Source organism: Somniosus microcephalus, chromosome 23 (genome assembly GCF_052327205.1).
Source record: "Somniosus microcephalus isolate GS21.2 chromosome 23, FLI_Smic_1.0, whole genome shotgun sequence".
Taxonomy (NCBI): Eukaryota; Metazoa; Chordata; class Chondrichthyes; order Squaliformes; family Somniosidae; genus Somniosus; species Somniosus microcephalus.
Window position 1 is genome coordinate 1,806,360 of NC_141009.1, and position 26,945 is coordinate 1,833,304.

The following is a 26,945-nucleotide window of genomic DNA, read 5'->3' on the forward strand; positions in this document are numbered from 1 at the left end:
AAGATGGTCACTTTTTCTAGGGGCGCACCACTATGAGATTGAATATAAGGGCACGAAACAGCATGGAAATGCTGATGGGCTATCACGCCTGCCACTGCCTACTGCGGAGGAAGCACCAGCAGTGGATCCTGTCGAAATATTCCATTCGACTATAGTTGAATACCTACCGGTAACTAACACTTGTATCGAAAAGGAAACCCGAAATGACCCGACACTGTCTCGGGTATATGATTTGACGGTGAAGGGATGGCCAGCACATGGCGACTCACTGTTGCCAGCATTCTCGACAAGGAGAGAACAGCTGTCAGTGTGCCGGGGGACCTTGATGTGTGGATCCCGAGTGGTAATTCCACCCAAGTTAAGGGATAGAGTGCTCAATGAGCTTCATGAGGGTCATCTGGGAGGGGTAAAAATGAAAAGCCTATGTGTGGTGGCCGGGAATCGATAAACAAATCGAGGACCTGACCAAGAGCTGCTCAGGATGCCAGAAAGTCCAAAATGCACCACCACAGGCCCCTCTACACCCATGGGACTGGCCCTCATCTCCATGGCAACGGGTGCATATTGATTTTGCTGGTCCATTCATGGACTCAATGTTTTTAATAGCCGTGGATGCGCACTCAAAATGGCTTGAGGTCATTAAAATGTCCTCCACCAACACGAAGAAAACTATTGCAGTCCTACGGACCATTTTTGCCAGGAATGGCTTGCCAGAACAGATTTGCTCCGACAACGGACCACAGTTTGTGTCTGAAGAGTTCCGGAGGTTCTTGAAAAAGAATGGGGTAAGGCATTACACATCCGCCCCGTATCATCCAGCCACAAATGGATTGGCTGAGAGGTTCGTACAAACCTTTAAGAAGGCAATAAAGGCTATGTACAATGACAACATTCCGCTGCAGCACAAGGTGGACAATTTCCTGTTCGCCTACCCGGAATGCGACACATGCAGTCACCAACCAGGCCCCAGCCATGATGTTCTTTAACCGAAGGTTAAGATCTCGCCTGGATTTGCTCAGACCAAACGTACGAAGAGATGTTGAGAGTAAGCAATTCCAGCACATCCATGAGAAGCCAACAAGGAGCTTCAATGTAGGGCAACCAGTCTTGGCCCGCGACTACCGAACAGAAAAATGGCAGCCAGGAACGATATGCACACGGCAGGGCCCACTAATGTACACAGTGGACGTTGGGGAGAGCATTGTGAGACGCCATGCTGACCAGATCCTAGTCACAGGAACAAGTCAACCCCATGCCTCGCCCATACGTACCTGGTGATGAACCCGACGTACAGGTCGCATCTACCCCAGAAACAGTAGCATCGGAAGCTGATGAACCAACCGACGACAGGGGGCCAGAGTCGCCTCCGCACCAAGAGCAAGACACTCGGGAAAGGCGCTATCCAGAAAGGATCAGGAAGCCTCCCCAAAGACTGAATATATAAATAGACTATTTTCAGCTAATGTTGCATGTTAAAAGTGTTAATTGTAATTAGTTTGATATTTAATTGTTAAATGAGTGTTATGGTACTGTTAATCTAAAAGGGGAGGAATTGTAATGTATATACCTTTAAGGGGGGAACTACTTTTTACAGCTCATGTATACTGTAGTACTGGCAGTGACCACACCTGTATATAGCACTGAGTAGTAATCTGTACAGTCAGTTCCAGTGTAAGCCACGTTGAGTAAACACCTGTTGTACCGTTCTCCGCAGTCTGTGTCTTATTATACACGGACGCAACAAAAGGATAGTGTCTGACCCAGGAGACACGAACACCACCAGAAGCAACAGGGGAAAACTCCTAAAGATGAAAAGAAATGTCCGCCTCTATCCCTCCGACTGTTTTCATCATCTATACTTCACTTCCCTGGACTTTCAATCCTGTTCCGTCCAGAGTCTGTGTCTGATTATTCTTTGATGACTCTATATTGGGAGTTTGCACACTGAGATTAATGTGCTCGATTTCTGGTCCACTCAGTGTTCTAGCCATTAACGTGGGGAAGTGATGCAGAGTTAACGGACACTCTCCCTAAATTCCCGCTAGACGCTCCTGTCAGGTGATGCTCTAGGCTGGGAGTGTTAAATTGCAAAACTGAGCTCAATATCTCGGGACCCCTGAATCCCTGCACTCGGCAGTGATTGGTCGAGCTCTCTCGACCCCTGAATCCCACACTCGGCAGTGATTGGTCGAGCTCTCTCGACCCCTGAATCCCTGCACTCGGCAGTAATTGGTCGAGCTCTCTCGACCCCTGAATCCCACACTCGGCAGTGATTGGTCGAGCTCTCTCGACCCCTGAATCCCACACTCGGCAGTGATTGGTCGAGCTCTCATAGAAACATAGAAGATAGGAGCAGGAGTCGGCCATTCGGCCCTTCGAGCCTGCTCCGCCATTCAATGAGATCATGGCTGATCATCCAAATTCAGTACCCTGTCCCTGCCTTCTCCCCATATCCCTTGATCCCTTTAGCCTTAAGAAATGTATCCAACTCCTTTTTGAATATATTTAATGAACTGGCCTCCACCGCCCTCTGTGGCAGAGAATTCCACAGGTTCACCACTCTCTGGGTGAAGAAATTCCTCCTCATTTCAATCCTAAATGGCTTACCCCTTATCCTTAGACTATGACCCCTGGTTCTGGACTCCCCGGCCATCATAAACATCCTTCCTGCATCTAGTCTGTCCAGGCCTGACAGAACTTTATAGGTTTCGATGAGATCCCCTCTCAATCTTCTAAACTCCAGTGAGTATAAGCCCAATCGACACAATCTCTCCTCATACGTCATTCCTGCCATCCCAGGTATCAGCCTGGTGAATCTTCGTTGCACTCCTTCCATGGCAAGAACGTCCTTCCTCAGGTAAGGCGACCAAAACTGCACACAATACTCAAGGTGCGGTCTCACCAAGGCCCTGTACAGCTGTAGCAAGACATCCTTGTTCCTGTACTCGAACCCTCTTGCTACGAAGGCCAACATACCATTTGCCTTCTTAACCGCCTGCTGCACCTGCATGCTTACCTTCAGCGACTGGTGCACAAGAACACCCAGGTCTTTTTGCACTTCCCCTTCTCCCAATCTATTGCCATTCAAATAATAGTCTGCCTTCCTGTTTTTGCCACCAAAGTGGATAACCTCACATTTATCCACATTATAGTGCATTTGCCATGTTTCTGCCCAATCACCCAATCTGTCCAAATCGTACTGGAGTTTCTCGACATCCTCCTCACAGCTTACCCTCCCACCCAGCTTTGTGTCGTCTGCAAACTTGGAGATATTACATCCAATTCCCTCGTCCAGATCATTAATATATGTTGTGAACAGCTGGGGTCCTAGGACCGATCCTTGCGGTACCCCACTAGTCACTGCCTGCCACTCGGAAAACGACCTGTTTATTCCAACTCTCTGCCTTCTGTCCGCCAACCAGTTCTCTATCCAAGTCAATACCTTGCCCCCAATCCCATGTGCCTTAATTTTACACGCTAATCTCTTATGTGGGGCCTTATCGAAAGCTTTCTGAAAGTCCAAGTACACCACATCCACTGGTTCTCCCTTATCTATACCCCTGAATCTCTGCACTTGGCAGTGATTTGTCGAGCTCTCTCGACCCCTGAATCCCCGCACTCGGCAGTGATTGGTCGAGCTCTCTCGACCCCTGAATCTCCACACTCGGCAGTGATTGGTCGAGCTCTCACGACCCCTGAATCAATAACCTTCCAGAGACCGGCTCCCAAACTGGGAGAAACGGAAGTAATGGCGTTCAGTAACTGGGGGAACATCAAAGTGAAATGGAGATATGTTTAAATAACGCTGGAATATGAAGTGTACAGTTCACACTGTTATATAAGACACATTAAACAGGCATCAAGGTGAAATTCTATACTGGGCTTTCTGGTGTTTGCTGAGTGTTGTGGGGTAGATGTTGGAGGAGATATTCTGGAATCTGAAACAGCTCCTTAAAATCATTACCTCGACAATCAATCCCAGAGTCTCGGCTCTCAGTCATGGTGGTCTCAACAGCTCTGAGCAATCATCGCCTCCGCATCACCCACCAACACACGACTCTCAGAGACACACCCCGGTACCGACACACGACTCTCAGAGACATTCACCCACTGACACACGACTCTCAGAGACACTCACCCACTGACACACAACCAACTCTCAGAGACACTCACCGGGGGTCCCGAGAGTCCGGATGGTCCTTTCGGTCCAAGTAATCCACGGGGGCCCTGCAAATAAAAGCACAATGAGACCGGCATCGAACAATCTCACCCTCCCACTCTCCCCCACCTCTCCACTCTCCCCACTCTCCCTCCTCCCTCTCCACACTCTCCCCCCTCTACCCTCCTCTCCACACTCCCCTCGTCCCTATACCCACTCTCCTCCACCTCTCCCCCTCCCCCATCTCAACTCTCCCCCTCACCCCTTCACCCCCCACCCTCCATCCAGCATCGTACCGTGAGACACTTTAGCAGTGAACCCCAGTCCCCCCGAGATCCTCCCCAGTCCCCCCCGAGATCCTCCCCACTCCCCCAAGATCCTCCCCAGTCCCCCCGAGATCCTCCCCACTCCCCCCGAGATCCTCCCCAGTCCCCCCGAGATCCTCCCCAGTCCCCCGAGATCCTCCCCACTCCCCCCGAGATCCTCCCCAGTCCCCCGAGATCCTCCCCAGTCCCCCCGAGATCCTCCCAGTCCTCCCGAGATCCTCCCCACTCCTCCCGAGATCCTCCCCAGTCCCCCCGAGATCCTCCCCACTCCCCCCGAGATCCTCCCCAGTCCCCCCCGAGATCCTCCCCACGAGATCCTCCCCACTCCCCCCGAGATCCTCCCCAGTCCCCCCCGAGATCCTCCCCAGTCCCCCCCGAGATCCTCCCCACTCCCCCGAGATCCTCCCCACTCCCCCCCGTGATCCACCCCAGTCCCCCCCGAGATCCTCCCCAGTCCCCCCGAGATCCTCCCCCACTCCCCCGAGATCTTCCCCCAGTCCCCCCGAGATCCTCCCCAGTCCCCCCGAGATCCTCCCCACTCCCCCCGAGATCCTCCCCAGTCCCCCCCGAGATCCTCCCCACGAGATCCTACCCACTCCCCCCGAGATCCTCCCCAGTCCCCCCCGAGATCCTCCCAGTCCCCCCCGAGATCCTCCCCACTCCCCCCGAGATCCTCCCCACTCCCCCCGAGATCCTCCCCAGTCCCCCGAGATCCTCCCCAGTCCCCCCGAGATCCTCCCCAGTCCCCCGAGATCCTCCCCACTCCCCCCGAGATCCTCCCACACTCCCCCCAAGATCCACCCCAGTCCCCCCGAGATCCTCCCCAGTCCCCCCGAGATCCTCCCCAGTCCCCCCGAGATCCTCCCCAGTCCCCCGAGATCCTCCCAGTCCCCCCCCGAGATCCACCCCAGTCCCCCGAGATCCTCCCAGTCCCCCCGAGATCCTCCCCAAGATCCTCCCCAGTCCCCCCGAGATCCTCCCCAGTCCCCCCGAGATCCTCCCCAGTCCCCCCGAGATCCTCCCCACTCCCCCCCGAGATCCACCCCAGTCCCCCCGAGATCCTCCCCACTCCCCCCCGAGATCCACCCCAGTCTCCCCGAGATCCTCCCCACTCCCCCCCGAGATCCACCCCAGTCCCCCCGAGATCCTCCCCAGTCCCCCCGAGATCCTCCCCAGTCCCCCCGAGATCCTCCCCAGTCCCCCCCGAGATCCACCCCAGTCCCCCCGAGATACTCCCCACTCCCCCCGAGATCCTCCCCACTCCCCCCGAGCTACACCCCAATCAAAAAAGAGCTCTCCAGCCTACTCTCACTTTCTAGCTCTTGCTCCGTGGCCCTGTACGTTACGGCACTTGAAGTGCCGTAAACAAGTCCTTTTAAATGTGATGAGGGTCTTTGCCTCTACCACCCTTTCAGGCAGTGAGTTCCAGACCCCCACCACCCTCTGGGTGAAAAAGTTCTCCTCAACTCCCTTCTAATCCTTCGACCAATTACTTTAAATCAAAGCCCCCTGGTTACTGACCCTACTGCTAAGGGAAATAGGTCCTTCCTATCCACTCTATCGAGGTCCCTCATCATTTTATACAATTCAATTAGGTCTGCCCTCAGCCTCCCCTTTTCCAAAGAAAACAACCCCAGCCTCTCCAATCTTGCATCATTGCTTCTGGTCCCGAGGGATACTCCCCCACGACCCCAGGGATATCTCCCCACACAAAGTGCACTGGGCTTTTCTCGGACTCCGTCCCTCGGTGTTGTTTAGGAGCAGCATTGCTATGGTGACTAAATTGAACGGGATTGGTTTAAGAGATCTCAGCGACACTGCTGTCAGTCACCCCTGGATTCCGTATTCCAGTCTCTAGTCTTTGGATCTATTCCAGAGTCAACCCACTGGCACTGAGCGCTATGTCCCAGTTCCTTTGTTTTGTACTCCACTGCCAGTTTTGAGTTTTACTCTGGATCCAGTCCATTTTTACTGTACGCTGGTTCCAGTTTCTGCATTGCACTAAATCCAGGTTTTGTATTCAACTCCAGTTCCAGGTTTTGCATTCAACGACTATGCCAGGTTTTGTATTCTACTCGAGTTCCGCTTTCTGTGTTGTGATCCACCCCACTTTTTGTATCGAACCCACTCTCATTTTTGGGACGGCTCCAGTCTCAGGTCATTTGCATTTGCAATCCAGTTCCACTTATGTGCTGTGCTCCAGTTCCAGGTCTGTACTCTACCTGACATGACGTTTCTGACCGGTGTGAGTTACTCAAAGATAAACCGGATCAAACCCCAAAAACCTGCTGATCCCTCCCACTGTATTCCAAGGTATCAAACCCACCATCCCGCCGTTCACTGATATACCCCACACCCCTCACTAACACTCTGATATACCCCACACCCCTCACTGTAGCACACTGATATACCCCACACCCCTAGAGATAGTAGATGCATTGCTGGTCATCTTCCAGAACTCGATAGACTGGAACAGTACCCATGGATTGGAGGGTAGCTAATGTTATCCCACTATTCAAAAAAGATGGTAGAGAAAAAGCGGGGAATTATAGACCGGTAAGCCTGACATCGGTAGTGGGGAAAATGCTAGAGTCCATTATAAAAGATGTAATAGCAGAGCACTTGGAAAACAGTGACAGGATCGGACAAAGTCAACATGGATTTACAAAAGGTAAGTCATGCTTGACTAATCTACTGGAATTTTTTGAGGATGTAACTGGTAAAATAGATAAGGGAGAACCAGTGGATGTGGTGTATTTGGACTTTCAGAAGGCTTTCGATAAGGCCCCACATAAGAGATTAGCGTGTAAAGTTAAGGCACATGGGATTGGGGGCAAGGTATTGACTTGGATAGAGAACTGGTTGGCGGACAGAAAGCAAAGAGTTGGAATAAACGGGTCGTTTTCCGAGTGGCAGGCAGTGACTAGTGGGGTACCGCAAGGATCGGTCCTAGGACCCCAGCTGTTCACAATATATATTAATGATCTGGACGAGGGAATTGGATGTAATATCTCCAAATTTGCAGACGACACAAAGCTGGGTGGGAGGGTAAGCTGTGAGGAGGATGTCGTGAAACTCCAGTACGATTTGGACAGGTTGAGTGATTGGGCAGAAACATGGCAAATGCACTATAATGTGGATAAATGTGAGGCTATCCACTTTGGTGGCAAAAACAGGAAGGCAGATTATTATTTGAATGGCAATAGATTGGGAGAAGGGGAAGTGCAACGAGACCTGGGTGTTATTGTGCACCAGTCGCTGAAGGTAAGCATGCAGGTGCAGCAGGCGGTTAAGAAGGCAAATGGTATGTTGGCCTTCGTAGCAACAGGGTTCGAGTACAGGAAAAAGGATGTCTTGCTACAGCTGTACAGGGCCTTGGTGAGACCGCACCTTGAATATTATGTGCATTTTGGTCACCTTACCTGAGGAAGGACGTTCTTGCCATGGAGGGAGTGCAGTGAAGATTCACCAGGCTGATACCTGGGATGACAGGAATGACGTATTGGAGAGATTGTGTCGATTGGGCTTATACTCACTGGTGTTTAGAAGATTGAGAGGGGATCTCATCGAAACCTATAAAATTCTGTCAGGTCTGGACAGACTAGATGCAGGAAGGATGTTTCCAGGAAGGATGTTTCTGATGGCGGGGGAGTCCAGAACCAGGGGTCATAGTCTACAGGATAAGGGGTAAGCCATTTAGGACAGAAATGAGGAGGAATTTCTTCGCCCAGAGAGTGGTGAACCTGTGGAATTCTCTGCCACAGAGGGCGGTGGAGGCCAGTTCATTAAATATATTCAAGAAAGAGTTGGATATATTTCTTGAGGGATCAAGGGATATGGGGAGAAGGCAGGGACAGGATACTGAATTTGGATGATCAGCCATGATCTCATTGAATGGCGGAGCAGGCTCGAAGGGCCGAATGGCCTACTCCTGCTCCTATCTTCTATGTTTCTATGATATACCCCTCACCCCTCACTGTAACACTCTGATATACCCCACACCGCTCACTATAGCACTCTCTGATATACCCCACACCCCTCACTGTAACAGTCTGATATACCCCACACCCCCTCACTGTAACACTGATATACCCCACACCCCTCACTGTAACACTGATATACCGCACACCCCTCACTGTAACACTGATATACCCCACAACCCTCACTGTAACACTGATATACCCCACATCACTCACTGTAGCACTGATATACCCCACACCTCCCTCACTGTAACAGTCTGATATACCCCACAACCCCTCACTGTAACACTGATATACCGCACACCCCTCACTGTAACACTGATATACCCCACACCCCTCACTGTAACACTGATATACACCACCCCTCACACAACACTGATATACCCCACAACCCCTCACTGTAACACTGATATACCCCACACCCCTCACTGTAACACTGATATACCCCACACCCCTCACTGTAACACTCTGATATGCCCCACACCCTTCACTGTAACACTCTGATATACCCCACACTGTAACACTCTCTGATATACCCCACACCCCTCACTGTAACACTGATATACCCCCCACTATAACACTGATAAACCCCACACCCCTCACTATAACACTCTGATATACCCCACACCCCTCACTGTAACAGTCTGATATACCCCACACCCCTCACTGTAACACTAATATACCTCACAACCCCTCACTGTAACACTGATATACCCCACACCCCTCACTGTAACACTGATATACCCCACACCCCTCACTGTAACACTCTGATATACCCCACACCCCTCACTGTAACACTCTGATATACCCCACACCCCTCACTGTAACACTCTGATATACCCCACACCCCTCACTGTAACACTCTGATATACCCCACAACCCCTCACTGTAACACTCTGATATACCCTACACCCTTTACTGTAACACTGATATACCCCACACCCCTCACTGTAACACTCTGATATACCCCACACCCCTCACTGTAACACTCTGATATACCCCACACCCCTCACTGTAACACTCTGATATACCCCACAACACCCCTCACTGTAACACTAATATACCCACACACCCCTCACTGTAACACCCTGATATACCCACACACCCCTCACTGTAACACTCTGATATACCCCACCCCTCACTGTAACACTCTGATATACCCCACACCCCTCACTGTAACACTAATATACCTCACACCCCTCACTGTAACACTCTGATATACCCCACACCCCTCACTGTAACACTCTGATATACCCCACACCCTCTCACTGTAACACTCTGATATACCCCACACCCCTCACTGTAACACTGATATACCCCACACCCCTCACTGTAACACTGATATACCCCACACCCCTCACTGTAACACTGATATACCCCACACCCCTCATTGTAACACCCTGATATACCCCACACCCCCTCACTGTAACACACTGATATACCCCACACCCCTCACTGTAACACTGATATACCCCTCACTGTAACATTGATTTACCCCACACCCCTCACTGTAACACTCTGATATACCCCACACCCCTCACTGTAACACACTGACATTCCCACACACCCCTCACTGTAACACTGATATACCCCATACCCCTCACTGTAACACTCGGATATACCCCACATCTTTCACTGTAACACTCTGATATACCCCCACACCCCTCACTGTAACACTGATACACCCCACACCCCTCACTGTAACACTGATATACCCCACACCCCTCACTGTAACACTCTGATATACCCCACACCCCTCACTGTAACACTGATATACCCCACACTCCCTCACTGTAACACTGATATACCCCACACCCCTCACTTTAACACACTGATATACCCCACACCCCTCACTGTAAAACTCTGAAATACCCCACACCCCCTCACTGTAACACTGATATACCCCACATCCCTCACTGTAACACTGATATACCCCACACCCCTCACTGTAACACACTGCTATACCCCACACGCCTCACTGTAACACTCTTGATATACCCCACACCCCTCACTGTAACACACTGATATTCCCCACACCCCTCACTGTAACACTGATATACCCACACTAATATACCCCACACCCCTCACTGTAACACTGATATACCCCATACCCCTCACTGTAACACTCTGATATACCCCACACCCCTGACTGTAATACTGATATACCCCACACCCCTCACTGTAACACTAATATACCTCACACCCCCTCACTGTAACACTGATATACCCCACACCCCTCACTGTAACACTGATATACCCCACACCCCTCACTGTAACACTCTGATATACCCCACACCCCTCACTGTAACACTCTGATATACCCCACACCCCTCACTGTAACACTCTGATATACCCCACACCCCTCACTGTAACACTCTGATATACCCCACACCCCTCACTGTAACACTCTGATATACCCTACACCCTTTACTGTAACACTGATATACCCCACACCCCTCACTGTAACACTCTGATATACCCCACACCCCTCACTGTAACACTCTGATATACCCCACACCCCTCACTGTAACACTCTGATATACCCCACACCCCTCACTGTAACACTAATATACCCCACACCCCTCACTGTAACACCCTGATATACCCCACACCCCTCACTGTAACACTCTGATATACCCCACACCCCTCACTGTAACACTCTGATATACCCCACACCCCTCACTGTAACACTAATATACCTCACACCCCTCACTGTAACACTCTGATATACCCCACACCCCTCACTGTAACACTCTGATATACCCCACACCCCTCACTGTAACACTCTGATATACCCCACACCCCTCACTGTAACACTGATATACCCCACACCCCTCACTGTAACACTGATACACCCCACACCCCTCACTGTAACACTGATATACCCCACACCCCTCATTGTAACACCCTGATATACCCCACACCCCTCACTGTAACACACTGATATACCCCACACCCCTCACTGTAACACTGATATACCCCTCACTGTAACATTGATTTACCCCACACCCCTCACTGTAACACTCTGATATACCCCACACCCCTCACTGTAACACACTGACATTCCCCACACCCCTCACTGTAACACTGATATACCCCATACCCCTCACTGTAACACTCGGATATACCCCACATCTTTCACTGTAACACTCTGATATACCCCACACCCCTCACTGTAACACTGATACACCCCACACCCCTCACTGTAACACTGATATACCCCACACCCCTCACTGTAACACTCTGATATACCCCACACCCCTCACTGTAACACTGATATACCCCACACCCCTCACTGTAACACTGATATACCCCACACCCCTCACTTTAACACACTGATATACCCCACACCCCTCACTGTAAAACTCTGAAATACCCCACACCCCTCACTGTAACACTGATATACCCCACATCCCTCACTGTAACACTGATATACCCCACACCCCTCACTGTAACACACTGATATACCCCACACGCCTCACTGTAACACTCTTGATATACCCCACACCCCTCACTGTAACACACTGATATTCCCCACACCCCTCACTGTAACACTGATATACCCCACACCCTCACTGTAACACTAATATACCCCACACCCCTCACTGTAACACTGATATACCCCATACCCCTCACTGTAACACTCTGATATACCCCACACCCCTGACTGTAATACTGATATACCCCACACCCCTCACTGTAACACTGCAAAACCCCACACTCCTCACGGCAACACTCGGATGTGCCCCACACCCCTCACTGTAACACTCTGATATACCCACACCCCTCACTGTAACACTCTGATATACCCCCACATCCTTCACTGTAACACTCTGATATACCCCACACCCCTCACTGTAACACTCTGATACACCCCACACCCCTCACTGTAACACTGATATACACCACACCCCTCACTGTAACACTCTGATATACCCCACACCCCTCACTGGAACACACTGATATACCCCACACCCCTCACTGTAACAGTCTGATATACCCCACACCCCTCACTGTAACACTGATATACCCCACACCCCTCACTGTAACACTGATATACCGCACACCCCTCACTGTAACACTGATATACCCCATACCCCTCACTGTAACACTGATACACCCCTCACTGTAACACTCTGATATACCCCACACCCCTCACTGTGACGCTCTGATATACCCCACACCCCTCACTGTAACACTCTGATATACCCCACACCCCTCACTGTAACACTGATATACACCACACCCCTCACTGTAACACTCTGATATACCCCACACCCCTCACTGGAACACACTGCTATACCCCACACCCCTCACTGTAACAGTCCTGATATACCCCACACCCCTCACTGTAACACTGATATACCGCACACCCTCACTGTAACACTGATATACCCCACACCCCTCACTGTAACACTGATATACCCCACACCCCTCACTCTAACACTGATATACCCCACACCCCTCACTGTAACACTGATATACCCCACACCCCTCACTGTAACACTGATATACCGCACACCCCTCACTGTAACACTGATATGCCCCACACCCCTCACTGTAACACTGATATACCCCACACCCGTCACTGTAACACTGATATACCCCACACCCCTCACTGTAACACTGATATACCGCACACCCCTCACTGTAACACTGATATGCCCCACACCCCTCACTGTAACACTGATATACCCCACACCCCTCACTCTAACACTGATATACCGCACACCCCTCACTGTAACACTGATATGCCCCACACCCCTCACTGTAACACTGATACACCCCTCACTGTAACACTCTGATATACCCCACACCCCTCACTGTAACACTGATACACCCCTCACTGTAACACTCTGATATACCCCACACCCCTCACTGTGACGCTCTGATATACCCCACACCCCTCACTGTAACACTGATATACCCCACACCCCTCACTGTAACACTGATATACCCCACGCCCCTCACTGTAACACTGATATACCCCACACCCCTCACTGTAACACTGATATACCCCACGCCCCTCACTGTAACACTGATATACCCCACACCCCTCACTGTAACACTGATATACCCCACACCCCTCACTGTAACACTGATATACCCCCACACCCCTCACTGTAACACTGATATACCCCACGCCCCTCACTGTAACACTGATATACCCCACACCCCTCACTGTAACACTGATATACCCCACACCCCTCACTGTAACACTCTGATATACCAAACACCCCTCACTGTGATGCTCTTTTGTGAATGCTTTAATACTCACTGTTTCACCAGGTAACCCTCTTGGACCGACTTCTCCATCGTCACCCTGTAACAGAGGAAGTGAAGCTGTGTTCAATGGACGGAGTCTGCACCAACACTGGTGCTTCCCCAAGGGCAAGGCTCCAAGTGCAGAGACTGTAATCGTAGCTGATCCCGACCCCTACTCACCCGCTCTCCATCCTCCCCCAACAGCCCAGGTGGTCCTTGCGGCCCTGCATCACCCTAGGAAGAGAAAATTAACACAAACCCGTTAAAATAATCATTCAAACTTTACTGCAAAATCTTTATAACTCTCTTACATCTGAATCAACTCTCACACAATTAGTCTCCAAAACCTGCAACCTGTTCTTAGATAGTAAACGTCTGCATTTCCTCATGTGTAACAGTGTCATATATTTTTCTGAGTCACATGTGTCACAGGCAATCATGCTGTTCCTGTCACGCTTTGTCTGTCATGTTTTCGTGTGAGGTTTATCTGCCCCCGTGTCCCGTTCACCCATCGCACCCTGTGCTCACTGCCCCGTGTCCTAACTCACACCCAGTCCCGTTCACCCATCACCCCCTGTGCTCACTGCCCCGCGTCCTAACTCACACCCAGTCCCGTTCACCCATCACCCCCTGTGCTCACTGCCCCGTGTCCTAACTCACACCCAGTCCCGTTCACCCATCACCCCCTGTGCTCACTGCCCCGTGTCCTAACTCACACCCAGTCCCGTTCACCCATCACCCCCTGTGCTCACTGCCCCGTGTCCTAACTCACACCCAGTCCCGTTCACCCATCACCCCCTGTGCTCACTGCCCCGTGTCCTAACTCGCACCCAGTCCCGTTCACCCATCACCCCCTGTGCTCACTGCCCCCGTGTCCTAACTCGCACCCAGTCCCGTTCACCCATCACCCCCTGTGCTCACTGACCCGTGTCCTAACTCACACCCAGTCCCGTTCACCCATCACCCCCTGTGCTCACTGCCCCGTGTCCTAACTCACACCCAGTCCCGTTCACCCATCACCCCCTGTGCTCACACTGCCCCGTGTCCTAACTCACACCCAGTCCCGTTCACCCATCACCCCCTGTGCTCACTGCCCCGTGTCCTAACTCGCACCCAGTCCCGTTCACCCATCACCCCCTGTGCTCACTGCCCCGTGTCCTAACTCGCACCCAGTCCCGTTCACCCATCACCCCCTGTGCTCACTGCCCCGTGTCCTAACTCACATCCAGTCCCATTCACACATCACCCCCTGTGCTCACTGCCCCGTGTCCTAACTCACACCCAGTCCCGTTCACCCATCACCCCCTGTGCTCACTGCCCCGTGTCCTAACTCACACCCAGTCCCGTTCACCCATCACCCCCTGTGCTCACTGCCCCGTGTCCTAACTCGCACCGAGTCCCGTTCACCCATCACCCCCTGTGCTCGCTGCCCCGTGTCCTAACTCACACCCCAGTCCCGTTCACACCATCACCCCCCTGTGCTCACTGCCCCGTGTCCTAACTCACAGCCAGTCCCGTTCACCCATCATCCCCTGTGCTCACTGCCCCGTGTCCTAACTCACAACCAGTCCCGTTCACCACCCATCACCCCCTGTGCTCACTGCCCCGTGTCCTAACTCGCACCCAGTCCCGTTCACCCATCACCCCCTGTGCTCACTGCCCCGTGTCCTAACTCGCACCCAGTCCCGTTCACCCATCACCCCCCTGTGCTCACTGCCCCGTGTCCAAACTCGCACCCAGTCCCGTTCACCCATCACCCCCCTGTGCTCACTGCCCCGTGTCCTAACTCGCACCCAGTCCCGTTCACCCATCACCCCCTGTGCTCACTGCCCCGTGTCCTAACTCACACCCAGTCCCATTCACACATCACCCCCTGTGCTCACTGCCCCGTGTCCTAACTCACACCCAGTCCCGTTCACCCATCACCCCCCTGTGCTCACTGCCCCCGTGTCCTAACTCACATCCAGTCCCATTCACACATCACCCCCTGTGCTCACTGCCCCGGTGTCCTAACTCGCACCGAGTCCCGTTCACCCATCACCCCCTGTGCTCACTGTCCCGTGTCCTAACTCACACCCAGTCCCGTTCACCCATCACCCCCTGTGCTCACTGCCCCTGTGTCCTAACTCACACCCAGTCCTGTTCACCCATCACCCCCTGTGCTCGCTGCCCCGTGTCCTAGCTCACACCCAGTCCCGTTCACCCATCACCCCCTGTGCTCACTGCCCCGTGTCCTAACTCACACCCAGTCCCGTTCACCCATCATCCCCTGTGCTCACTGCCCCGTGTCCTAACTCACAACCAGTCCCGTTCACCCATCACCCCCTGTGCTCACTGCCCCCGTGTCCTAACTCACACCCAGTCCCGTTCACCCATCATCCCCCTGTGCTCACTGCCCCGTGTCCTAACTCACAACCAGTCCCGTTCACCCATCACCCCCTGTGCTCACTGCCCCGTGTCCTAACTCGCACCCAGTCCCGTTCACCCATCACCCCCTCTGCTCACTGCCCCGTGTCCTAACCCACACCCAGTCCCGTTCACCCATCACCCCCTGTGCTCACTGCCCCGTGTCCTAACTCGCACCCAGTCCCGTTCACCCATCACCCCCTGTGCTCACTGCCCCGTGTCCTAACTCACGCCCAGTCCCGTTCACCCATCACCCCCTGTGCTCACTGCCCCGTGTCCTAACTCACACCCAGTCCCGTTCACCCATCACCCCCTGTGCTCACTGCCCCATGTCCTAACTCACACCCAGTCCCGTTCACCCATCACCCCCTGTGCTCACTGCCCCGTGTCCTAACTCACGCCCAGTCCCGTTCACCCATCACCCCCTGTGCTCACTGCCCCGTGTCCTAACTCGCACCCAGTCCCGTTCACCCATCACCCCCTGTGCTGGCTGACCTACATTGGCTCCCGGTCCGGCAACATTTTGAATTAAAAATTCTCATCCTTGTGTTCAAATCCCTCCATGGCCTCGCCCCCTCCCCCTCTCTCTGTAACTTCCTCCAGCCCCACAACCCCCCGAGATCTCTGTGCTCCTCCAATTCTGGCCTCTTGTGCATCCCCCGATTTCCATCGCTCCACCATTGGTGGCCGTGCCTTCAGCTGCCTGGGCCCCGAGCTCTGGAATTCCCTCCCTAAACCACTCCGCCTCTCTCACCTCCTTTAAGACGCTCCTTAAAACCGACCTCTTTGACCAAGCTTTTGGTCACCTGTCCTAATATCTCTTTTCTGTGGCTCAGGGTCAAGTCCTGTTTGAGAATCGCTCCTGTGAAGCGCCGCGGGACGTTTTACTACATTAAAGGCGCTATATAAATACAGGTTGTTTTTCCATTGCTGCAAAGTTCTGCAATACTTGGCGTCCCCTCTAGATGGCGGAGTTGCCCGTGAGACCTCCCGGTTCTCGGCCCAGTTGGTGTTCTCAGCCCAGGTCAATCTATATATATAAAGCGGCTCTTCTGTCTGTCCCGATGTCTGTCCTGATGTCTGTCTGTCCCGATGTCTGTCTGTCCGTTCTCTATACGTTTGAAAGTTACAGAGCGTACCGACGCGCGCGTCGCCTGAAAAGAAAGCTTGTGATTCCGGACCGGTCATAGGCGTATTTACGTTTCGGCCGGACAAAAATCCCGCCCGCGGTATCCCAAAAACGTTCAGCGTTCCGCTCATTAGCATCTCATTAGCGACCGTGTGACGTCGAGGTCCACCAATCGGACGGCGGGTTCCTTCCTACAGTTGAGTATCGAGTGACTCGACGATTGACCAATCCTACGCTTCGGTGACCTGACCGGTCGACCAATCGGTGCGTGTGTGGGCGGGCCTTATCCTTCTGAACCGAGGTGAGTGGCCGCCATCTTGATTTTTCACAATTTTTTCCCCCACACTTTCTGTGTGTTAGGGAACTAAGGTAAATATTTTAATGATGTGTTAGGGAATTAAATAACAATTTAATAGGGGGGGGGGGAGAGCCTCGGGAAATCGCGTGCGGGGGGGGGGGGGGAGAGCCTCGGGAAATTGCGGCGGGGGGGGAGCCTCGGGAAATCGCGGGGGGGGGGAGAGCCTCGGGAAATCGCGGGGGGGGGAGAGCCTCGGGAAATCGCGGGGGTGGGGAGAGCCTCGGGAAATCGCGGGGGGGGGCGGTGAGCCTCGGGAAATCGCGGGGGGTAAAGCCTCGGGAAATTGCGGGGGCGGTGGGGGAGAGCCTCGGGAAATCGCGGGGGGGGAGAGCCTCGGGAAATCGCGGGGGGGGGGGCGGAGAGCCTCGGGAAATCGCGGGGGGGGGGGAGAGCCTCGGGAAATCGCGGTGGGGGGGGGGAGAGCCTCGGGAAATCGCGGGGGGGGGAGAGCCTCGGGAAATCGCGGGGGGTAGAGCCTCGGGAAATCGCGGGGGGGGGGGGGAAGAGCCTCGGGAAATCGTGGGGGGGGGGCGAGCCTCGGGAAATCGCGGGGCGCTCGCGCCGCCCGCACTGACCGCGCATGCGCCGCCCGCACTGACCGCGCATGCGCCGCCCGCACTGACCGCGCATGCGCCGCCCGCACTGACCGCGCATGCGCCGCCCGCACTGACCACGCATGCGCCGCCCGCCCGCCCACAGCAGCCGTCCATCAGCCGCGCGATACGCGGGGGACCTCAGCTCCGGACCTCAGGCGCTAGGCAGGGGGAGGGGCCGGAGAGAGGGACAGAGGGGAGTGGGGGAGGGGAGGGGGTGGGCGAGGGGAGGGAGGGAGGGAGAGGAGGGGAGGGAGAGGAGGGGAGGGGAGGGAGAGGAGGGGAGGGGAGGGAGGGATAGGACAGGGAGAGGACATGACAGGGAGAGGGGGGACACACAGGGGCAGGGAGACCAAGCGCCCCAAAATTGGCCACTGACCGCGCATGCGCCGCCCGCCCGCCCACAGTGGCCGTCTTCAGCCGCGCCATATGCGGGGGACCTCAGCTCCGGACCTCAGGCGCAAGGCAGGGGGAGGGGCCGGAGAGAGGGACAGAGGGGAGTGGGGGAGCGGGGGTGGGGTGGGCGAGGGGAGGGAGAGGAGGGAGGGATAGGACAGGGAGAGGACATGACAGGGAGAGGGGGGACATACAGGGGCAGGGAGACCAAGCGCCCCAAAATTGCCCTCGCAACGCGGGGCTCCCCAGCTAGTGTTTATATAAAGGGATAGAATTTCTGTAACTTCAGCGGAAGATTGGCCGAAACAGCAGGGACATGCTGTGAATTTTGTAGGAGTTTCTTTTGTTCTGGAGCCCCCAGCGATTGAAGATCAATCTCCACGACCCTGCTGTGAGCAACGCCTGGTAGAAAAATCATCCGGGGCATTTTAAAATGGTGTGTTTTTGATTTCATTTTCGTTAATCTGTTATAAAAATATGGGTGAAGGGGAAAGGCTGCTTGACCAGGTGGGGCGGTTGCAGGAGGGAGGTCTTGTGAGGAATACGTGAGGGAGAGCTTCAGGAGTTCGGGGGAAAGAGAGGGTGCTTCAGGAGAGCACCGACCGGATTAGTATCGGTGGAACAAAGACAGAGACGGGAAACGTTTTCTACCCTGAAGCAAATCCTGTCACAGACACAATCTGTGTTCAGTCAGAGGTTGAAAGAAATCAGAGGGGACGAGAAGCTTCCTGGAGCAGCAAACAAGCTCATTAGAGGGTTGGGCTGACAGGCCGAAGCCGACAGGTGTCTGCACATCACTCCCACAGTGAGACATCGCTGCGGGATTGAAACGTGTTGTGACAAGAGACCGGACAGTGAGCTCAGTAAACTCGGCTTCAAACAGGACGAGAGACGATAACAGAGACAGGATTACCCACAGGTTAGATACAGAGTAAAGCTCCCTCTACACTGTCCCATCAAACACTCCCAGGGCAGGTACAGCACGGGTTAGATACAGAGTAAAGCTCCCTCTACACTGTCCCATCAAACACTCCCAGGGCAGGTACAACACGGGTTAGATACAGAGTAAGCTCCCTCTACACTGTCCCATCAAACACTCCCAGGGCAGGTACAGCACGGGTTCGATACAGAGTAAAGCTCCCTCTACACTGTCCCATCAAACACTCCCAGGGCAGGTACAGCACGGGTTAGATACAGAGTAAAGCTCCCTCTACACTGTCCCATCAAACACTCCCAGGGCAGGTACAGCACGGGTTAGATACAGAGTAAAGCTCCCTCTACACTGTCCCATCAAACACTCCCAGGGCAGGTACAGCACGGGTTAGATACAGAGTAAAGCTCCCTCTACACTGTCCCATCAAACACTCCCAGGGCAGCTACAGCACGGGTTAGATACAGAGTAAAGCTCCCTCTACACTGTCCCATCAAACACTCCCAGGGCAGGTACAGCACGGGTTAGATACAGAGTAAAGCTCCCTCTACACTGTCCCATCAAACACTCCCAGGGCAGGTACAGCACGGGTTAGATACAGAGTAAAGCTCTCTCTACACTGTCCCATCAAACACTCCCAGGGCAGGTACAGCATGGGTTAGATACAGAGTAAAGCTCCCTCTACACTGTCCCATCAAACACTCCCAGGGCAGGTACAGGGGGTTAGATACAGAGTAAAGCTCCCTCTACACTGACCCATCAAACATTCCCAGGGCAGTTACAGCACGGGTTAGATACAGAGTAAAGCTCCCTCTACACTGTCCCATCAAACACCCCCAGGGCAGGTACAGCACGGGTTAGATACAGAGTAAAGCTCCCTCTACACTGTCCCATCAAACACTCTCCCGGGGCGGGGACACTGACAATGGGTAACAAGCCTCCATGTCTGGAGTTAGCTGCTGTCTCAATCCAGCTCTCGGCCCCTCGTCCAGGCACCAACGCCTCCTGTGCAAAGTGGAAATCAATACTTACTCTGTTCCCCTTCTCACCCGGCAGCCCAGGAAGCCCATCAAAGCCTCGGTCACCCTGTGAAGCAAGAAAGAATTTCAGTCTCATACACAAGTATGGAAACGATTCACTCCCGTCTGGTACTGTACGGCCCGTGTGTCTCAGTGTCAGCTCCTGTACATGTACAGCACACACAGCGGGTAAAAGGGAACGATTCACTCCCGTCTGGTACTGTACGGCCTGTGTGTGTCTCAGTGTCAGCTCCTGTACATGTACAGCACACACAGCGGGTAAAAGGGAATGATTCACTCCCGTCTGGTACTGTACGGCCTGTGTGTGTCTCAGTGTCAGCTCCTGTACATGTACAGCACACACAGCAGGTAAAAGGGAACGATTCACTCCCGTCTGGTACTGTGCGGCCCGGGTCTGTCTCAGTGTCAGCTCCTGTACGTGTACAGCACACACAGCGGGTAAAAGGGAACGATTCACTCCCGTCTGGTACTGTACGGCCTGTGTGTGTCTCAGTGTCAGCTCCTGTACATGTACAGCACACACAGCGGGTAAAAGGGAATGATTCACTCCCGTCTGAGACTGTACGGTCTGTGTGTGTCTCAGTGTCAGCTCCTGTACATGTACAGTGCACAGCGGGTAAAAGGGAACGATTCACTCCCGTCTGGTACTGTACGGCCCGTGTGTATCTCAGTGTCGGCTCCTGTACGGCCCGTGTGTGTCTCAGTGTCAGCTCCTGTATGGCCCATGTGTGTCTCAGTGTCAGCTCCTGTACGGCCCGTGTGTGTCAAAGTGTCGGCTCCTGTATGGCCCATGTGTGTCTCAGTGTCAGCTCCTGTACGGCCCGAGTGTGTGTCAAAGTGTCGGCTCCTGTATGGCCCATGTGTGTCTCAGTGTCAGCTCCTGTATGGCCCGTGTGTGTGTCTCAGTGTCAGCCCCTGTACGACCCGTGTGTGTCTCAGTGTCAGCTCCTGTACGGCCCGTGTGTGTCACAGTGTCGGCTCCTGTATGGCCTGTGTGTGTCTCAGTGTCAGCTCCTGTACGGCCCGTGTGTATCTCAGTGTCAGCTCCTGTACGGCCCGTGTGTGTCTCAGTGTCAGCTCCTGTATGGCCCGTGTGTGTCTCAGTGTCGGCTCCTGTACGGCCCATGTGCGTCTCAGTGTCAGCTGTTGTACGGCCTGTGTGTGTCTCAGTGTCAGCTCCTGTACATGTACAGTACACACAGCGGGTAAAAGGGAACAAATCACTCCCGTCTGGTACTGTACGGCCCATGTGTGCCTCAGTGTCAGCTACTGTACATGTACAGCACACAGCGGGTAAAAGGGAACGATTCACTGTAATCTGGTACTGTATGGCCCATGTGTGTCTCAGTGTCAGCTCCTGTAGATGTACAGTACACAGCGGGTAAAAGGGAACGATTCACTATAATCTGGTACTGTATGGCCCGTGTGTGTCTCAGTGTCAGCTCCTGTAGATGTACAGTACACAGCGGATGAAAGGGGACTGTGTCTCATGCTGAGATTTGCAGAGATCTGTGGGTACCTTTCCTCCAGGTTGCCCCGGCATTCCTCTGGATCCATCAGACCCCGCTCGACCCTGAAACAAAAGAAAAATCAGTCACACAATTGAAGGTGCTGACTCTCACTGGGGTACAGGTCCCCTCCTCTCCTGAAGGTGCTGACTCTCACTGGGGTACAGGTCCCCTCCTCTCCTGAAGGTGCTGACTCTCACTGGGGTACGGGTCCCCTCCTCTCCTGAAGGTGCTGACTCTCACTGGGGTACGGGTCCCCTCCTCTCCTGAAGGTGCTGACTCTCACTGGGGTACTGGCCCCCTCCTCTCCTGAAGGTGCTGACTCTCACTGGGGTACTGGCCCCCTCCTCTCCTGAAGGTGCTGACACTCACTGGGGTACGGGTCCCCTCCTCTCCTGAAGGTGCTGACTCTCACTGGGGTACAGGTCCCCATCTCTCCTGAAGGTGCTGACTCTCACTGGGGTGCGGGTCCCCTCCTCTCCTGAAGGTGCTGACTCTCACTGGGGTGCGGGTCCCCTCCTCTCCTGAAGGTGCTGACTCTCACTAGGGTACAGGTCCTCTCCTCTCCTGAAGGTGCTGACTCTCACTGGGGTACGGGTCCCCTCCTCTCCTGAAGGTGCTGACTCTCACTGGGGTACGGGTCCCCTCCTCTCCTGAAGGTGCTGACTCTCACTGGGGTGTGGGTCCCCTCCTCTCCTGAAGGTGCTGACTCTCACTAGGGTACAGGTCCCCTCCTCCCCTGAAGGTGCTGACTCTCACTGGGGTACTGGCCCCCTCCTCTCCTGAAGGTGCTGACTCTCACTGGGGTACGGGTCCCCTCCTCTCCTGAAGGTGCTGACTCTCACTGGGGTACAGGTTCCCATCTCTCCTGAAGGTGCTGACTCTCACTAGGGTACAGGACCCCATCTCTCCTGAAGGTGCTGAAACTCACTGGGGTACGGGCCCACTCCTCTCCTGAAGGTGCTGACTCTCACTGGGGTACGGGTCCCCTCCTCTCCTGAAGGTGCTGACTCTCACTGGGGTATGGGTCCCCTCCTCTCCTGAAGGTGCTGAATCTCACTGGGGAACGGGCCCCCTCCTCTCCTGAAGGTGCTGACTCTCACTGGGGTACCAGTCCCCTCCTCACCTGAAGGTGCTGACTCTCACTGGGGTACGGGTCCCCTCCTCTCCTGAAGGTGCTGACTCTCACTGGGGTACGGGTCCCCTCCTCTCCTGAAGGTGCTGACTCTCACTGGGGTACGGGTTCCCTCCTCCCCTGAAGGTGCTGACTCTCACTGGGGTACGGGTCCCCTCCTCTCCTGAAGGTGCTGAAACTCACTGGGGTACGGGCCCACTCCTCTCCTGAAGGTGCTGACTCTCACTGGGGTACGGGTCCCCTCCTCTCCTGAAGGTGCTGAATCTCACTGGGTTACGGGCCCCCTCCTCTCCTGAAGGTGCTGACTCTCACTGGGGTACGGGTCCCCTCCTCTCCTGAAGGTACTGACTCTCACTGGGGTACGGGTCCCCTCCTCTCCTGAAGGTGCTGACTCTCACTGGGGTACGGGTCCCCTCCTCTCCTGAAGGTGCTGACTCTCACTGGGGTACGGGTCCCCTCCTCTCCTGAAGGTGCTGACTCTCACTGGGGTACGGGTCCCCTCCTCTCCTGAAGGTGCTGACTCTCACTGGGGTACAGGTCCCCTCCTCTCCTGAAGGTGCTGACTCTCACTGGGGTACGGGTCCCCTCCTCTCCTGAAGGTGCTGACTCTCACTGGGGTACGGGTCCCCTCCTCTCCTGAAGGTACTGACTCTCACTGGGGTACGGGTCCCCTCCTCTCCTGAAGGTGCTGACTCTCACTGGGGTACGGGTCCCCTCCTCTCCTGAAGGTGCTGACTCTCACTGGGGTACAGGTCCCCATCTCTCCTGAAGGTGCTGACTCTCACTGGGGTACAGGACCCCATCTCTCCTGAAGGTGCTGACTCTCACTGGGGTACGGGTCCCTTCCTCTCCTGAAGGTGCTGACTCTCACTGGGGTACGGGTCCCCTCCTCTCCTGAAGGTGCTGACTCTCACTGGGGTACGGGTCCCCTCCTCTCCTGAAGGTGCTGAAACTCACTGGGGTACGGGTCCCCTCCTCTCCTGAAGGTGCTGACTCTCACTGGGGTACAGGCCCACTCCTCTCCTGAAGGTGCTGACTCTCACTGGGGTATGAGTCCCCTCCTCTCCTAAAGGTGCTGACTCTCACTGGGGTACGGGTCCCCTCCTCTCCTGAAGGTGCTGACTCTCACTGGGGTACGGGTCCCCTCCTCTCCTGAAGGTGCTGACTCTCACTGGGGTACGGGTCCCCTCCTCTCCTGAAGGTGCTGACTCTCACTGGGGTACGGGCCCCCTCCTCTCCTGAAGGTGCTGACTCTCACTGGGGTACAGGTCCCCTCCTCTCCTGAAGGTGCTGACTCTCACTGGGTTACGGGCCCCCTCCTCTCCTGAAGGTGCTGACTCTCACTGGGGTACGGGCCCCCTCTTCTCCTGAAGGTGCTGACTCTCACTGGGGTACGGGTCCCCTCCTCTCCTGAAGGTGCTGACTCTCACTGGGGTATGGGACCCCTCCTCTCCTGAAGGTGCTGACTCTCACTGGGGTACGGGTCCCCTCCTCTCCTGAAGGTGCTGACTCTCACGGGGGTACGGGACCCCTCCTCTCCTGAAGGTGCTGACTCTCACTGGGGTACGGGACCCCTCCTCTCCTGAAGGTGATGACTCTCACTGGGGTACGGGACCCCTCCTCTCCTGAAGGTGCTGACTCTCACTGGGGTACGGGTCCCCTCCTCTCCTGAAGGTGCTGACTCTCACTGGGGTACGGGTCCCCTCCTCTCCTGAAGGTGCTGACTCTCACTGGGGTACGGGTCCGCTCCTCTCCTGAAGGTGCTGACTCTCACTGGGGTACGGGACCCCTCCTCTCCTGAAGGTGCTGACTCTCACTGGGGTACAGGTCCCCTCCTCTCCTGAAGGTGCCGACTCTCACTGGGGTACGGGACCCCTCCTCTCCTGAAGGTGCTGACTCTCACTGGGGTACGGGTCCCCTCCTCTCCTGAAGGTGCTGACTCTCACTTGGGTACGGGTCCGCTCCTCTCCTGAAGGTGCTGACTCTCACTGGGGTACTGGCCCCCTCCTCTCCTGAAGGTGCTGACTCTCACTGGGGTACGGGTCCGCTCCTCTCCTGAAGGTGCTGACTCTCACTGGGGTACGGGTCCCCTCCTCTCCTGAAGGTGCTGACTCTCACTGGGGTACGGGTCCCCTCCTCTCCTGAAGGTGCTGACTCTCACTGGGGTACAGGTCCCCATCTCTCCTGAAGGTGCTGACTCTCACTGGGGTACGGGTCCGCCCCTCTCATGAAGGTGCTGACTCTCACTGGGGTACGGGTCCCCTCCTCTCCTGAAGGTGCTGACTCTCACTGGGGTACGGGACCCCTCCTCTCCTGAAGGTGCTGACTCTCACTGGGGTACGGGTCCGCCCCTCTCCTGAAGGTGCTGACTCTCACTGGGGTACGGGTCCCCTCCTCACCTGAAGGTGCTGACTCTCACTGGGGTACGGGACCCCTCCTCACCTGAAGGTGCTGACTCTCACTGGGGTACGGGTCCCCTCCTCTCCTGAAGGTGCTGACTCTCACTGGGGTACGGGTCCCCTCCTCACCTGAAGGTGCTGACTCTCACGGGGGTACGGGACCCCTCCTCTCCTGAAGGTGCTGACTCTCACTGGGGTACGGGACCCCTCCTCTCCTGAAGGTGCTGACTCTCACTGGGGTACGGGTCCCCTCCTCTCCTGAAGGTGCTGACTCTCACTGGGGTACAGGTCCCCTCCTCTCCTGAAGGTGCTGACTCTCACTGGGGTACGGGTCCCCTCCTCTCCTGAAGGTGCTGACTCTCACTGGGGTACGGGTCCGCCCCTCTCCTGAAGGTGCTGACTCTCACTGGGGTACGGGACCCCTCCTCTCCTGAAGGTGCTGACTCTCACTGGGGTACGGGTCCGCCCCTCTCCTGAAGGTGCTGACTCTCACTGGGGTACAGGTCCCCATCTCTCCTGAAGGTGCTGACTCTCACTGGGGTACGGGTCCCCTCCTCTCCTGAAGGTGCTGACTCTCACTGGGGTACAGGTCCCCATCTCTCCTGAAGGTGCTGACTCTCACTGGGGTACGGGTCCGCCCCTCTCATGAAGGTGCTGACTCTCACTGGGGTACGGGTCCCCTCCTCTCCTGAAGGTGCTGACTCTCACTGGGGTACGGGACCCCTCCTCTCCTGAAGGTGCTGACTCTCACTGGGGTACGGGTCCCCTCCTCTCCTGAAGGTGCTGACTCTCACTGGGGTACGGGTCCGCCCCTCTCCTGAAGGTGCTGACTCTCACTGGGGTACGGGTCCCCCCCCTCTCCTGAAGGTGCTGACTCTCACTGGGGTATGGGACCCCTCCTCTCCTGAAGGTGCTGACTCTCACTGGGGTACGGGACCCCTCCTCTCCTGAAGGTGCTGACTCTCACTGGGGTACGGGTCCGCCCCTCTCCTGAAGGTGCTGACTCTCACGGGGGTACGGGTCCCCTCCTCTCCTGAAGGTGCTGACTCTCACTGGGGTACGGGTCCGCCCCTCTCCTGAAGGTGCTGACTCTCACGGGGGTACGGGACCCCTCCTCTCCTGAAGGTGCTGACTCTCACTGGGGTACGGGTCCCTTCCTCTCCTGAAGGTGCTGACTCTCACTGGGGTACGGGTCCCCTCCTCTCCTGAAGGTGCTGACTCTCACGGGGGTACGGGTCCCCTCCTCTCCTGAAGGTGCTGACTCTCACTGGGGTACAGGTCCCCATCTCTCCTGAAGGTGCTGACTCTCACTGGGGTACG

At 55.0% G+C, this 26,945-nt stretch overlaps 1 protein-coding gene across 1 annotated transcript in view; it reads right to left on the bottom strand.

Moving 5' to 3' along the window:
* LOC147101530 (collagen alpha-1(V) chain-like) overlaps positions 1–26,945 on the bottom strand; it is a 484,676-nt gene that overhangs the window by 162,182 nt on the left and 295,549 nt on the right. The window contains exons 17-21 of the mRNA XM_085965124.1: positions 22,103–22,156; positions 20,576–20,629; positions 13,911–13,964; positions 13,744–13,788; positions 4,174–4,227 (exon numbers count right to left, since the gene is read on the bottom strand). Coding sequence (XP_085821250.1) covers positions 4,174–4,227; positions 13,744–13,788; positions 13,911–13,964; positions 20,576–20,629; positions 22,103–22,156 — 261 coding nt within the window. The remainder of the gene's footprint in view (positions 1–4,173; positions 4,228–13,743; positions 13,789–13,910; positions 13,965–20,575; positions 20,630–22,102; positions 22,157–26,945) is intronic.